General features: G+C 32.7%; 2 protein-coding genes and 1 long non-coding RNA gene across 4 annotated transcripts; all 3 read left to right on the top strand.

Moving 5' to 3' along the window:
• Positions 1-3,120: 3,120 nt before the first annotated feature.
• Positions 3,121-4,669, top strand: LOC132176622 (uncharacterized). 2 transcript variants are annotated; one of them, XM_059588881.1, is made up of 2 exons: positions 3,121-3,682; positions 4,597-4,669. In XM_059588881.1, the coding sequence occupies exons 1-2, from the start codon at positions 3,323-3,325 to the stop codon at positions 4,645-4,647; spliced, it is 411 nt and encodes a 136-aa protein (XP_059444864.1). In that variant the 5' UTR covers positions 3,121-3,322; the 3' UTR covers positions 4,648-4,669. The 2 variants fall into 2 exon arrangements, with proteins under 2 accessions (XP_059444864.1, XP_059444863.1); XM_059588880.1 differs by lacking the exon at positions 4,597-4,669 and adding an exon at positions 4,160-4,251.
• Positions 4,670-7,950: 3,281 nt separating this feature from the next.
• On the top strand, positions 7,951-9,585 carry LOC132173357 (uncharacterized). Its single transcript, XR_009439313.1, has 4 exons — positions 7,951-8,073; positions 8,200-8,293; positions 9,226-9,266; positions 9,374-9,585. It is a non-coding gene; the product is annotated as an uncharacterized LOC132173357 (long non-coding RNA).
• Positions 9,586-14,208: 4,623 nt separating this feature from the next.
• On the top strand, positions 14,209-16,094 carry LOC132174201 (ankyrin repeat-containing protein BDA1-like). Its single transcript, XM_059585892.1, has 2 exons — positions 14,209-14,891; positions 15,327-16,094. Exons 1-2 carry the CDS (start codon positions 14,217-14,219, stop codon positions 16,092-16,094), a joined length of 1,443 nt encoding a protein of 480 aa, XP_059441875.1. The 5' UTR covers positions 14,209-14,216.
• The last annotated feature ends 520 nt before the right edge of the window (positions 16,095-16,614 follow it).

The following is a 16,614-nucleotide window of genomic DNA, read 5'->3' as shown; positions in this document are numbered from 1 at the left end:
GTGGAGGAATTAAAAAAATAAAAATAAAAAAATAATTTTATTCACTAATAGCGTCCACTCAAAGTGGACGCTGAAGAGTGATCATTAGGGTCGACTCTAAAGTCGACCCTAATGCCTAAGTATTAGGGTCGACTTTGTCGACCCTAAAGAGTATGTGGAGGAATTGAAAAAAATAAAAAAAATAAAAAAATTTATTCACCAATAGCGTCCACTCTGAAGAGTGATCATTAGGGTCGACTCTAACTCTAAAGTCGACCCTAATGCCTAAGTATTAAGGTCGACAAAGTCGACCCTAAAGAGTATGTGGAGGAATTAAAAAAATAAAAATAAAAAATAATTTTATTTACCAATAGCGTCCACTTTGAGTGATCATTAGGGTCGACTCTAAAGTCGACCCTAATGCCTAAGTATTAGGGTCGACAAAGTCGACCCTAAAGAGTACGTAGAAAAATTAAAATAAAAAATAAAATTGATGCCAAGTATTAGGGTCGACTTTGAAAGTCGCCTCTAATAGTTAAGCATTAGGGTCGACTTTGTCGACCCTAATGAGTAGGTAGAAAAATAAAAAATTGATGCCAAGTATTAGGGTCGACATTCAAAGTCTCCCCTAATAGTTAAGTATTAGGGTCGACAGAGTAGGTAGAAAATAAAATTAAAAAAAAAAAAAAAATTGATGCCAAGTATTAGGGTCGACATTCAAAGTTGCCCCTAATAGTTAAGTATTAGGGTCGACTTTGTCGACCCTAAAGAGTACGTAGAAAAAAAAATTAAAAAAAAAAATTGATGCCAAGTATTACGGTCGACTTTGAAAGTCGCCCCTAATAGTTAAGTATTAGGGTCGACAAAAAGAATAGGTAGAAAAATTTAAAAAAAAAAATTAAAAAAAAAAATTGATGCCAAGTATTAGGGTCGACTTTCAAAGTCGCCCCTAATAGTTAAGTATTAGGGTCGACTAATAGTTAAGTATTAGGGTCGACTTTGTCGACCCTAAAGAGTAGGTAGAAAAATAAAAAAATAAAATTGATGCCCAATAGCGTCCACTTTGGTGGACGCTAAAGCTCTTCTAAAATTTTTTTTAAAAAAAGAATAAAATTAAACTACAAGCTCAATAGCGTCCACTAAAGCTTTTTGAAAAGTAATGTATAACATAGATGGACTTATAACATACATTGAAACTAAGTCTCTAGATACTTAATTATTGTATTAGTATATATTTGTATATTTATATCATATTATATATGTATAATTTGTTATTATATAATCATATGATTTAATAATCAGTTGATCATGTCATATAATCATATAAATTATAGTGATAATACATTATACTTAAATATTATGAAACTTAATTCATGAAGAATAGGACAAAGTTTTCTAAAAAAAAAAAAACATTATTAGATCATGTTCATATGTATTATCATTCTAATTACACTAGAGCATACTTAATTAACTAATTAACTATGATCTAATGTAATTAGAATGATAATACACATCATCAGGTCATTGTTTTTTGAAAATAGTTAACTTACTTAGTAATACTAAGTTAGTATATATTAACGAACAAGTATGTATTATGTATATATATATTAAGTAACATATAATTTGTTTTTGTCAAAATAACCTATAGTAAATTATTAGTAATTTAATATATTAACTTAGTTAGTATGTTAATTTATTAAGTAACTAGTTATTAAGTCTCTTGGTACTTAATTGTTGTATTTGTATGAGTTTGTAAATACTTCTGACTTACGTCATATTATATATGTATATTTTGTTATTATATAATCACATGATTTAATCATCAATTGATCATTTTATATAATCATATAAATTATAATGGTAGACCATATGACGAAACATCAAACTTATAATGATATCTACAGCATAATACTCTAAACATAACAACAACATATATCTCTAAACAAACACATTGTTGATTCTAATATTAATCACTTAATTTGTGATATATATGATCATATGATATAATAATTCACATAATCTTTTTTTTTTTTTTTTTTTGTTTCTAATTACAATTCACATCATCTTTAGATCATGTGATCTACCACTTAACTTAATAGTAATACTAAGTTAGTATATAGTAACTAACAAGTATGTATATAATATATATTTATATATATAATTAATTGATCAAATGATCGATCGAACATCCGATGGATCCTACTGAATTAATTCGATTGATCGTGATAGGATCAAATGATCGATCAAACATCCGATCGATCCTATTGAATTAATTTGATTGATCATGATAGGATCAAGTGATTGATCAAACATTCGATCGATCCTAATGAATTAGTTCGATTGAGATCGATCTTAATGAATTAGTTCGATTGATCGTAATATGATCAAATGATCGATCAAACATCCGATCGATCATAATGAATTAGTTTGATTGATCGTGATAGGATCAAATGATCAATCAAATGTTGGATTGAAAATTCGATCGATCAAACATTCAATCGATCCTAGTGAGTTAGTTCGATTGATCGTGATAAGATCAAACATCTGATCGAAAATCCAATCGATCCTAGTGAATTAGTTCGATTGATCGTAATAGAATCAATTGATCGATCAAACATCCGATAGATCCTAATGAATAAATTATATTGATCACGATAAGATCAATTGATTGATCAAACTGGGATACAATTGAAGGTTCAATCGAACATTCAATTGAACTATAAGCTTTTTATATTATCTTAGTACATTAGTTATATTAATCTTATATTATCTTTGGATTTTGTATTGATCTTATAATTAATTATAAGATAAATATCAACTTAATGATCTTTATCATAAAAATTTATTAAACCGAAATTATTAGTTAATATTATAATAATAAAAAAAAACATATTGCAAGAGAAAATAAAGAAAAACAAAAATTAAAAAAATTGTAAGTATAATTAAAAAAAAAAAAAAAACCCTCAATAGCGGCGACTCCAGAGTCGCCGCTATTGAGTGCGAAAAATTAAGCGCCATCCTGTGGCGGGGTTTATGAAATTTTCGGACAAAAAATTTCATAAACCGCGTCTGTTTTTCCCCAAACCTTCAAAACACAAAAATCCCTAACACCCCTCTCACTCACCTCCCTCATCACTCTCACTCTCGATCTCTCTCCCGCGGCTCTCCCAACTTTCCTTCCCGCTGCTCTCCCTCCCTCCTATGATGGATCCGATGGCTTTCAAACCTAAAAGATTCTTGAGTGGTGGAGGAGGGGAAGTGTTTGATATAACGGGAAACAGGGAAATAAAGATGATGCCTTTTGGGGCAGGGAGGAGGATTTGTCTTGCTTCTGGTTTGGCAAATGCTTCATTTGGCAATGCTTCATTGTTTTTGGCATGCCATTTCTCAGGTTGTTAAGGATCTTGGGTTTGAGCTTCCACCAGCAGGGGAATATGCTGTTGGCATGTTCTTTTTGCCCAAATCGGAGAGTAGAAGGGAAGAAAGCAAAAATGTGTTCACAAAGGTAATTTTGAGGATGAAAGTTTTGCTCTGTTTGCATTTGTTTGTGGTTCGTGATTGCCCAAGGGTCTTTGAGGGATATTATTGGAGATGGGGACGAAGGACGGTCTTGGAGATATATAACGAAGAAATTTTTGATCTTTTGTCCAGCAACGGTGGAGGAGGATTAGGCCTTGGATGGCCTAAAGGCAGTGCATCCAAGGTAATAGTCTGTTCTCTATTTTCTTGGCTTCTTGACTTTATTTGAGATAATTTGATTCTTGGTGATTTTTGGGGAAATAAGTGTTGTCGTCTTTAAAGGTTTAGTTGCGTCCTGATTTCTGGAGTTTTGGTTTTGGATTTGTTTTGTTGGGTTCTCTTTGGGTGAGTATTGCAATCTAAGTTATCTTTTTCGTAGTATGTATTTGTATAATTAAGTTATTTTCTTTCGACAGAGAAAGGGTTTCATGGTTAATTATATATATATATAAAGTAGTCAATTGGCTACTGTTGTTTGAGGTTTTAAAAATACAGGGTGTATTTTGGTTGTAATTTGCCAGACAAAATGAGATCAGGGGTACAAAGTGTGTGCATATATGATACGAGATTAGCCGACTCTGCAATTTTGGGTTCAAATGAGTACACCAAGTGTTTGTTTGTTTTTTACTTTATCTGTTTGGAACCAATAATTAAGGAGTAGGCTGATGTTCAAATTGGTTTTGTAACAAAAGGGGTCAACTTTTTATCAGAATGAGGGACTTGGCATGACCAATTCTAGTTTCCCACTGCAGCAGCAGCAACAACAAAAATAGTGAATTTCAGAAGGTCCAATTGTGTGATGACTCTTATGTTATATTCCACAGTTTTGGTGACTTTTTGTTGAGAAAGAAAATGGATAGATAAAAATTTACCTTAATGAGGTAGAGACGTAGTATATATGTATGTTGTATTAAAAGTTAGAACACAGTGTTGTGTTTGTTAATAGTTGAATTGTGTTTTTGGAACTTTCCTTTGTACTTTTTATCATTCCTGATACCTGATCTTGTTTCTTTTGGCATTGGCAATGGATATTTGGTATCTTCTCCTGTGTTGCTTGTGGCATTGGCAATGGATATTTGTTGGAGGAAAAACAAGCAGGGCGTCATTTGTGATGACATGGCTCTTTTCCTCGTCCCCATGAGGCACTGAGAGAGAATGTTATAGTGGACTTACGTTTTCTATTAATGTTATGTTTTTTTTTTTTTATCGCAGATTTGTAAAAAAAACTGCGATCGATCGCACTCCAAGTGCGATCGATTGCAGTTTTTTTTTTTTTTTTTGGATTTTTTAAGACCATTAGGGTCCACTTTTAGTGGACCCTAATGGTTAACTATCAGCGTCCACTTTAATTTGGACGCTGATAGTCAATTTTTTAAATTTTTTTTGGACCATTAGCGTCCACTTTGTGGACGCTAATGGTTGACTATCAGCGTCGACTAATTCTTTCGTTTACATCATCTTTAGGGTCCAAACATTGCGCCTTTTAGAGTCGATAAAGTGGACGCTAAAAGTGATCATTAGGGTCGACTCTAAGTGGACGCTGATAGTTAATTTTTTTTTTTAATTTTTTATGACCATTAGGATCGACTTTGTGGACGCTAATGGTTAACTATTAGCGTCCACTTTGGTTTGGACGCTGATAGTTATTATTATTATTTTTTTTTAAAAGACCATTAGGGTCGACAAAGTGGACCCTAATGGTTAACTAAAAGTGGACGCTAATGCTTGACTATTAGGGTCGACTTTCTCTTCCGTTTACATCATCTTTAGGGTCAAAACATTGCGACTTTTAGGGTCGATAAAGTGGACGCTAAAAGTGATCATTAGGGTCGACTTTTAAGTGGACCCTGATAATCAGACATTTGATCATTAGGGTCGGACTATTAGCGTCGACACCTTTAGGGTCGAAAAGTCGACGCTGTTGGCAACAACGTCCACTTTAGGACCTTTAGGGGCGACTTTGAGTCGCCCCTAAAGACCTAATTTCTTGTAGTGAATCAATCATTAGCGTCCACTAGAGTGGACGCTAAAGACCATGTACAAAAATAAAAGAATAAAGAACAAATTAAAATAATAGCTCAATAGCTTCCACTTAAAGTGGACGCTGAAAATGGATTATTAGCGTCCACTTTGAAAATTGATCATTAGCGTCCACTAGGGTGGACGATAAAGAGTCTGAACAAAAATAAAAAAATAAAAAACAAATTAAATTACAAGATCAATAGCGTCCACTCAAAGTGGACGCTGATAATATATTATTAGCCTCCACTTTGAATGTGGACGCTGATAATGAGCATTAGCGTCCACTTTTACTGGATGCTAAAGATATTGAACAAAAAAAAAACAAAAAATTAAATTACAACATCAATAGCGTCCACTTTGATGCTCAGTTATCAGCGTCCACTTTCAAAGTGGACGTTGATGGTGGAGCATTAGCGCCCACTGAAAGTGGATGCTAAAGAGCTTTTACAAAAATTAAAAAATTAAATTACAAGATCAATAGCGTCCACTCAAAGTGGACGTTGATAATATATTATTAGCATCCACTTTAAAAGTGGACGCTGATAACTGAGCATTAGCATCCACTTTGAGTGGACGCTAAAGATCTTGAACAAGAATAAAAAAATTAAAAAAAAATTAAATTACAAGATCAATAGCGTCCACTCAAAGTGGACGCTGATAATATATTATTAGCGTCCACTTTCAAAGTAGACGCTGATGGTGGAGTATTAGCATCCACTTTGAGTGGACACTAAAGAGCTTGTACAAAAATAAAAAAATAAAAAAATAGCAAATTAAACTAAGAAATAGTTTAAAAAATGACCAAAATGAATATTAAGAACTTCAAAGTTCAAAAAATGGTTAAAAAATAGAATAAATTTTTTGTTATTATATATGTGTAATTATAATTTATAACATAGATGGACTTTTGTTTTTTTTTTTGAAAAGTAATATATAACATAGATGGACTTATAACATACATTGAAACTAAGTCTCTAGATACTTAATTACTGTATTAGTATGTATTTGTATATTTATATCATATTATATATGTATAATTTGTTATTATATAATCACATGATTTAATAATTAGTTGATCATGTCATATAATCATATAAATTATACTAATAATACATTATACTTAAATATTATGAAACTTAATTCATGAAGAATAGGACAAAGTTTTCTAAACAAAAAAAAAAAAAACATTATTAGATCATGTTCAAATGTATTATCATTCTAATTACACTAGATCATACTTAATTAATGATCTAATTAAGTATGATCTAATGTAATTAGAATGATAATACATATCATCATATCATTGTTTTTTGAAAATAGTTAACTTACTTAGTAATACTAAGTTAGTATATATTAACGAACAAGTATGTATAATATATATATATATATATATTAAGTAACATATAATTTGTTTTTGTCAAAATAACCTATAGTAAATTATACTAGGTTAGTAATTTAATATATTAACTTAGTTAATATGTTAGTTTATTAAGTAACTAGTTATTAAGTCTCTGGGTACTTAATTGTTATATTTGTATGAGTTTGTATACTTCTGACTTACGTCATATTATATATGTATATTTTGTTATTATATAATCATATGATTTAATCATCAATTGATCATTTTATATAATCATATAAATTATAATAGTAGACCATATGATGTAACATCTAACTTATAATGATATCTACAACATAATACTCTAAACATAACAACATCATATATCTCTAAACAAACACATTGTTGATTCTAATATTAATCACTTAATTTGTGATATATATGATCATATGATATAATAATTCACATAATCTTTTTTTTTTTCTAATTACAATTCACATAATCTTTAGATCATGTGATCTACCACTTAACTTAATAGTAATACTAAGTTAGTATATAGTAACTAACAAGTATGTATATTATATATTCATATATATAATACTCATACAAATATTAAGTAACATATAATTTTTTTGTTTGTCAAAATAACCTATAGTTAATTATAGTAAGTTAGTAATTTAATATATATTAACTTAGTTAATATGTTAGTTTATTAACTAACTAGTTACTAGTTAGTATGTCAATACTAATATATAACACACACATGTATAATAAAATAAGTAATATACATAGAAGTATTGAGTAACATTTACTTAATATATATTAATTAACTAAATAATATGTTAATTTATGAACTAACTAGTTAGTATGTCAACTAATACATACACATAAATATTAAATTATTCATATAACATATACTATTTAATTACTAATATATATATATATATATATATACATATTAAAGCTGGGTCACCCGTGACCCACTTGGGTCACCCATGACCCACCTGGGTCACCCGTTAAGATTAGCGCCATCTATTGGCGTGTTTTTGAAATTTTCAGTCCAATTTTTTACCAAAATCCCTAATCACCGAATCCATCACTCTCTCATCACTCTTTCATTCTCACTGATCACTCATCACTCATCACTCTCTCACTCTCACTCTCTCTCTCTCACTCGCTCCGGCGCACTCATCATAGATTTGTGGATTTGGAAGGTTGGTTTGCATTCTTGGCTCCCAAATCCTGAAATTTAGTTTGTTCAAATCGAAGGATGGATTTTCGGATGAAAACTTATGCATTTGACTTTCATATTAACTTATACTTCTTCACTGTTTTTCCAGATATCACTAAGCCTTTCAAGCAGCTTACTTAGTGAGGCAAAGACCGAGAAGTATAAGGATTTGCGTGCTCTTCTTCAACTCCTTTCAAGCCTTTGTACAAATACTTTCCTTTGTTGTTGTTGTTGTTGTTTTTTTTTTTTTTTTTTTTTTCTAATAAGTTGAAACGTTGGAAAGGGTATTGTTTACCTTAAGGTTTTAACTTTTGAATTTCTTTGTTGGTGGGTACTAGATCAGTGTGATTCCTTTTTCTTTTTCTTTTTGTTGTTTTTTTTTTTTTGGTGGGGTGAGCAGGGGATTCTTTTTTCTGTTGTAGTATTTTCTTTTGTTGGCACTGGAATGTGTTTAAAGTGATAATGCACGTAGCCTGCATGATAAAATGCCTGAAAGAGATTTCTTTGTGAAAAATATGTTGACAGAAACTGGTTTATATATGTCTGTGTGTGTGTGTGAATTCAATTAGAGAATTTGGAAGGAATCATAAGCAACTATTGATTAATGTTTCCATTTTCATCAAATAGCTAGCACCCTGATTACAATTGATTATATCTTGCTTTTTGTCATGGCATTTGAGAATAAGATGTACATCTAATTACACCCTGCCAATTTTTCAAACAGGACTAGTCTAGCATTTGTTGGTGTCTTCAGTAAACATGGCTTTGTGGTTGGAGTGGGTCCAAAATGAGATGCCGTCTTTTATAGTGCCTGGCAATGTCTCTCTTTAGTTTATGAACTAGTTTCTCCACAAGCTTTATTTCTGGTTTAGCTGTCCACTATCTTGTTTGTAATTTTGTAAAACTATGTCACAAGCTTGGGTCATGGATCTATAGAAGTATCCATTAGAAGCATAGGTTACTTGCTCTTACTTTAATCGTATTGGTTATGATTATGAAAATAACATAGTAATTTAGTTATGCATACTTCCACATTCCAACATTCTAGAGTTTAGTAAGAGGATGGGAGGAATGCATTAAAGGTGAAGGCCATTTTATTTATTAAATATAACTGTAAACTTGTTTTTTATTAAAGGTGAAGCTGTCCAGGACCAGTTATCAGCTCAGTTTTACAAGGTAAGTTCAGTCCTACACTCTGTCGTCCATGTTTGCGTTGGTGTTTTTGAAGATTTTATTCAACATTCTCTATTGCTCTGACTTTCGCTACTTATTCCTTGTCATAGTTTGGCAGTTATCTTTGGCAACCACACTAGCTGTCCTAGGCATAGCAGCCTCATTTGCTGGAAAGGCATATGGACAGATCGGGCAAGGATTACCTGTAGCTGCTTCTGGTTTAGCTGTTATTATGGGTCTAAATCTCCTTGAGGTATTGATTCATGTTGCTTCTTCTATTTTGTGTATTTTGCCACTTTCTTCATAGGATCTGTGGCTAAGTGTGTCAATTACTGAACTGCTGTAATCTTTGAAAAGACATAATAAGTGTCATTTTAGAGTATTGGTGCTATTTCAAGTGTGCTTATAATTTTTTAGGGAAGTTATTCATCAAAAAACAAAAACAAAAACAAATTAGTGAAGTGATCAGGCTTAGGAAACAAGCCTACTCAAAGGCTTCAATATTCTCAAAAGGTGCTAATAGAATTTGAGAATTTAACCCCTTAGACTTTGTTTGACTTAGCTTTTTCCTAATACTACCTCTTCTAGTTATGTTCTAATCCAATGACTAATTTGCAAGTAATTGACTTACAACTCCCCTCGTTTTTTGACAACTTTGATCCCCGTGTTGCGGCTGCTAACTTCCCATCAAGTAATTGGCCTTTTTATTTTACTCTGGTGTCTCGAGTACTCATTGTTTGCATGAATCTGGTTGTCTAAATTGCTTTCAGGTTCCAAATTTAAATTAAATTTGACATGTTAGGTGTGCAAGCATATCTTGCTGGGCTTACGTTTGCTTTAGCTGCCTCACTTTGCAGTACACCAGTGTTGGCCACTCTGCTTCGATATGTAGCTACGTCCAAGCTGGTACTTTGAAATGTTTATTTTGCTATATGTCTTTAAAGCTTTGAGTATCTTTGAGACTGCAGATATAATATGATTGCCCTCACATGTTTGCTATTTGTTCTCTCTCTCTCTCTCTCTCTCTCTCTCTCACTCATAGAGGAAGCTAACGTTTATTGTAACTAGTTTAGGACTCACTAGCTCATAGATAAGTACCAAGTTAGCACTTATGAGTAAGTGCTTCAATATTGCTAAGGGACACCAAACTTATGCTAATGAATGGGTGGCTAGAGTTCTTTTTATTCTTGATTCTCTGGAGAAACTCTTTATATCACTACAGGTCATGGAAGATAAATCTTACTATTTGAGACAACCAACCTTAACAATTTGTCAATCAATTCAAAGAGTTCAATAAAATAGGACGCTTTCATGTGAACAAGCATGTCAGAAGGAAAAAGAGAAAGAAATAAAGCTTTAAACGGACTATATGCACGTTGATGTTTTGAATTTTTTTAGCCATATTTATCTTTAGTTTCACTCAAAACAGAGTACAATATTTTTACTCTTGTCATGATTAATAGATAAATAACAGGACACGTTCAATAAATAACAGGATCTAGTTATAGGAGGCAGCCTGCTTTTGACATACACAACTGGCTATGTTGCTCCTCTCCTTCTGCTCATAACATGTATTGGTGGGACTGTTACTGATATATGTTTGAAATATTGTGGTTATCTCCTGTTAGCCGATATCATGCTCAGTGTTCTCTGGTTCTGCGATTGCTCGCAAGTCGAGTGCGATCGATTGCAAAAGGTCAAAAACCTTTTAGTTCCGCGATCGATCACAAGCCCAATGTGCGTTCGAGCGCAAAAGATCAAAAACCTACTGGTACTGCGATCGAGCGCACATCGTGTATGATCGATCGCAGCAACGCAGAATAAATCAGAGACGGTGATAGTCAATTTTTTTTTAAAATTTTTTTTAGGACCATTAGCGTCCACTTTGTGGACGCTAATGGTTCACCATCAGTGTCCACTCCAGTTTGGACGTTGATAGTCAATTTTTTTTTATTTTTTTTTTATAATTTTTTTTGACCATTAGCGTCCACAAAGTGGTCGCTAATGGTTAACTATCAGTGTCCACCCAAAGTGGATGCTAATGGTTGACTATTAGCGTCGACTATGCCTACTGCTGCCATCAGCTTTATGGTAAAAAAGTAGGACTTTTAGCGTCCACTTTGTCGACTATAAGTGGACGGTGATAATCACACATTTGATCATTAGGGTCGGACTATTAGCGTCCAACCCGTTAGCGTCCAAAAGTCATCGCTATTGTCAACAGTTTCCATTTTAGGACTTTTAGCGTCCACTCAAAGTTGCCCCTAAAGACCTAAATTCTTGTAGTATATATATCATGTTTGCACGTGGATAATAGCTTATGCTTGGGGGAAACCACATCACATATTTTATTCTAATAAAAAGATATATGTGTTATGGTCTAAGTCTAAGTCTTGAAAAAAAAATAGATGAGATTTGGTCCCATCATATCTATATCTAAAAAATCTTTATTTTTTTGAACATAAAGAAATAAAGAAACCATTGCAACTGCCGAAAAGAATAGGCCCACTAAAGGCACCAAAATAGAGGGTAAGGTATTTAGAGTTGTCATAAAATGGATACCTGGATTTAATATTTTTACATGTTATTGTTATATTGTTATTTATATTGTCATGAAGACCCATGACCACTGATGTAGATCACTTGTTTTTTTAATGTATTTTAAAAAATAAATTGTAAAGTTTTTTTTTTTTTTTTTTTTTTTTTTTTTTTTTTGGTAAAGGAGAGCGTATTGCAATTTTTTAATAATTTGAGAAGTGACATTACTTAATTAAAAATTTGGAAAAGACATTACACTACAAAAAAAAAAAAAAAGGATTTTCTGACGTGGCTACAGTATATGTATTGTTGCCACATCATTAATTTTATGACGTGAAAATTTTACCACGTCAGAATTTTTTTTTTCCTGACGTGTGAATAGTACCACGTCAGAATTTTCTGACGTGTTAAATACTCCAACATCAGAAAATTGTTATAGATTTTAAAACTTAAAAAATTATATATTTTCTGACGTGGCGACATTTACCACGTCAAAATTTTTCTGACGTGGTGATGTGCCACATCAGAATTTTCTAACGTGGCGGTGTGCCACGTCAGATTATATAATTTTATAGATAATTATATAATTTTTTTTTAATACATAAGTACATAACCATCGGTTGTGGTTATTTAAAAATGAATAATACCCGCAATTACAATTGTTTGTACACCTTTAAAATACTTTGTTGCACATTGCAGTATCCAAAAATGAAGCCCAAGCAAGTTCTCGTTTTTATTTTTTTTTGTTTTTTGTTGTTGTTTTTTATTTTTTATTTTTATTTTTTTAACTTAAAAGGAGTATAAAGTTGAAACATTATTGGAATTCTATGGTGCTGAAAGGAGCTTAATTACTATAGGGATTCACTATCAGGGTATCTCCAACAAGGGTTTTTATTTTAGCTACTCAAAATGTTTTTTTTATTTTTTTTATTTTAGCTACTAATTTTTCACTACACACTCAAACAGAATATCTATTTTAACTATCTATTCTAATTAAATATTATTTTTTATCATTTCCTTGTCTTCCCCATAAAAAGACAGAGAGAGAAGGAGAGAGAAAATATTAAAAAAATATAAAGAAATAAGAAATATAATAAAATATACTTATATAAACTTTCATATTTTACTGTAAACGGTAGTAATTATAAGAAAAACTTTTATTTTACAAGGACTGTTGGAGCAAAAAAATAAACCATAATAACTAAATTTAGCTAAAAAATTAGTTTACACTTTCTGCTAGAGATGCTCTCATTCAATAATTAAATCATTTTTTACTTGAGCTTTTTGTTATTTTATGTTTTGATTTTAATTTATATCCTGCGATACGAATGCCTCCTGTCTCTCCCTTTTTCTTTTTCTTTTTCTCTTTTCATTTCTGTAGTGCATCAGCAGCTGGAGAGCTTCCCCTTTTTCGTTTTCTTTTTTTTATTTCTTTTATTACGGTGGTGTTATCTTACCTTATCTTATCTTTTTGTCGGCAAACAAAGTTGAACACATTGATTCAGTGACTTGTAAGCAGATCTAGCTTTCTCATCATTTAAAGCCATAATTATGCTTATTATATATGGGAATACTCCTGCCTCTCCGCTCAAGTCTCCGGAGGTCCCGTTTTCTTATTTTTTTTTAATTTTTTTCCTCAGCCCCGATGCTTATTATAGGAATCCATATTCCTGCCTCTCAGCTCAAGCTAGCGACCTCTCTCAAGAGGTTCCCCTTTTATTTTCTTTTTCTATTTTATTTTTGTACGTCTGGATTATTCCTATATATCTAGGCATATCTGTATGATTAAACCAATGGATCAATTGCAACTTCTAATCGGTTTGGCATATCGTTTTATATTTCTTGAACTATAGTGTCTTTTATGCATAAAAGATACATTACATGTCACCATATATGGTGCTCATGTGTCAAGAAGAGTAGTCTTAGATTAGAAAATAAAAGTATATTGAGAAACCTTTCTATAAATAGCATCGCCTTCTAAAAATACTTTGTTTAGTGGATCCCAAGTCTCCTTAATTTTTCAATCATCTCATTCAGACATTTTCATAGATTATATATACAAGAACAAATTAGCAAATTAGTTTTTGTTAACAAAGATACTAAAAAACACCAAATCAACAAAAGCAAATGCACGTGGACAAACAACTCATAAGATTCCAAGATATGTAAACAAATAAATCACAGTACCACTGACCTGCAAGACAAGCCCTTTATGCTTCAATGTTTGGCAAACAACGTAAAAATCGTTGCTTCAGTGAGGTGTGCAGATCTGGTATCGATATCCAATCCTATAAATAGAGGACGCCCAATCTTCTCATTTAAAGCCATTTCCTTCTACAACTCGACAAAAAAAAAAAAAAAAAAAAACGCCATTTCCCTTTAACTTTCAGACTACTATCACGTACCTCTCCTAAAATGGATGGGAGTCTGAGGGACTCTGCCGAGCAAAGAAACATTGATAGGAGTTTGAGAGATGCTGCTGAGCAAGGAAACATTGATGCCTTGTACGTATTGATAGAGAAGGATGCACATGTTTTGGATAGGGTCGATAAGATTCCATTTGTTGACACTCCTTTACACATAGCTGTATCTGCCGGGCACATCCCTTTCGTCAGGGAGATCATGGGCTTAAAGCCCTCGTTTGCTAGGAAGCTTAACCAATATGGCTTAACCCCTCTTCACATTGCTTTGCAAAACCATGCTCTTAATTTTGAAAAAGATTACATCTTGCAAAGAAAACAAGCCATATTGGTTGACCGACTACTTGATTTTGATAAGGATTTTGTCCGTGTCCGAGGAAGGGAGGGTGTGACTCCTTTACATTACGTAATTCAAAAAGGAGACCTCTCTTTTTTGAAGAAATTTTTAGAAGCTTGCCCCGAGTCTCTTGAAGATGTGACAATTCGAGGAGAGAATGCCTTACATATAGCCCTGAAGTATGACATGATCGATGTTTTTCGGTACCTAGTACAATGGCTTGGGCGGGCTTGTTTTAAAGATGCCAAATTGTTGCAAGAGAAACTGCTTGATGGGTGGGATGACGACGGCAACACTCTTTTGCACGTTGCAGTATCCAGAAATCAACCTGAGGTAAGTCCTTTCCACTCAAGTTTTCTTTCATGTTGGGTGACCCAAAATTTTACTTGAGCTTTCAGTGTGATATTTTACTTTTATTTTCATGGGTTTTAAAGTTTTGTTTATAGCAATATTTGGGTTTTTATTTTTACTTAATTGGGGCGAATGTAACGCTCCATCCCCAGTGACACTCAATATTGTACGTCTCTTTTTGGCTCTTTCAAACCAGATATTCTAGGAGGTCACATATCCTATTACTACTCTCGCACTCGTTTAACTGCAGAGTTTTGATGGGATCATGCTCATCACGACGTTAAAACGTATTAATATCAAAAAAGGTGTGAGTATATATATAAGTACATCTCCATCCCCAAGCGATGTGAGATGCCACATCAAGTATTTGGATCAGTAATTATATATGCATCTCTACTAATTTTCTGCATCTTGCAGGTAGTGTCGTGGTTATTGGATCATGAACCACTAGTGTGGAGGTTACTGGATGTTGGATCAGTAGTTCATATAAAGAATTTAGAGGGTCATACGGTGCTTGGCATCTTGGAACTCCAAAACCAACAAACACAGGTGGACAACCAACGGATTGGAAAGATTCTACGACAATATTGTGTGAGGCGTTTAACAACTAGACTTGAACATTATTTAAGATCTTTTATAACAATATTTGTGAAGTTTTACGTAGGAATACGTCGCCGGCAAACAGTTATAACAGAGGAGAGGCGGAATGCGCTGTTGGTCGTTGCTGGACTGCTAATAACGGTCACCTACCCGGCAGCACTCAGCGCTGATCAACCCAATGAGTTCAACTGCACATCCCCGAGTCCGATCAACGCTACCGGTGCCGGTCACTTCAACTGCACAGCCCGGTTCAACCCTGACAGTGAATCTCGAGACAAATTTGTGGGAGTCTTTTACGGAATAAATACTGCCGTCTTTTACCTGACAAACGTTACACTTTTCTTCCTCGTCCCTCCCGATTTTATTGGATGGCTGCTCACCGTACTCGTTGGACTCCTATTTTGTTGCTATTGCTTTTCATCTCCGTTATTATCAAATGCTCGGATTATAGCCTGGTTTGGTATCTTTGGCGGATATTTCGTGTTTCTTCCACTTCTTTTGTGGTTTAGGATGGCTATGTCATCATTCAAGTCGAGATCTTTCTTGAAACATTTTTCTGCCGGATCCAAGAAAGATCGTTCTTAATTACTCACCCGCCATCCATCCTTTTCCTCTAATCATATAATATATTGTTGCTTTCTCTCTACACTTTTAATGAGAATTTTTTTTTTTTTTTTTGTGAATGCCAATTAAGTACATGGGGAAGGGGAATTTGGTGTGATATATTTCTTTATTTTTATTTTTTGTGAGCAAATTTGTGTGATGTACTTTTTTATTTTTTTTTCCTTTCTATTCGTACTAGTGTTTTGTATTAGTAAGCTTAAATGAATGTTTATTATTAAAAATATATATTTAATATTTTTCAATAATTAAACACTAATATATATATTTTTTTAATAGTTAACCACATGTATTTAATAGTGTCAGAATCCAATCTGTATTTATTTAGGTCCTATATATGCTACAAATATTTTAACTATCATATTCATTAGAATATTTTACTGTTCACATATTCCTAAGTAGGACTTACGGATAGACAAAAAGATGTTATTTTAAAATTATATTCGGCTCTCCTAAATAAATTTCCTGATTTCGTCCCTAAATG

This window comes from Corylus avellana, chromosome ca3 (genome assembly GCF_901000735.1).
Source record: "Corylus avellana chromosome ca3, CavTom2PMs-1.0".
NCBI lineage: Eukaryota > Viridiplantae > Streptophyta > Magnoliopsida > Fagales > Betulaceae > Corylus > Corylus avellana.
Note: the sequence above shows the minus strand (reverse complement) of the source record. Positions and strands in the feature narration are given on the sequence as shown.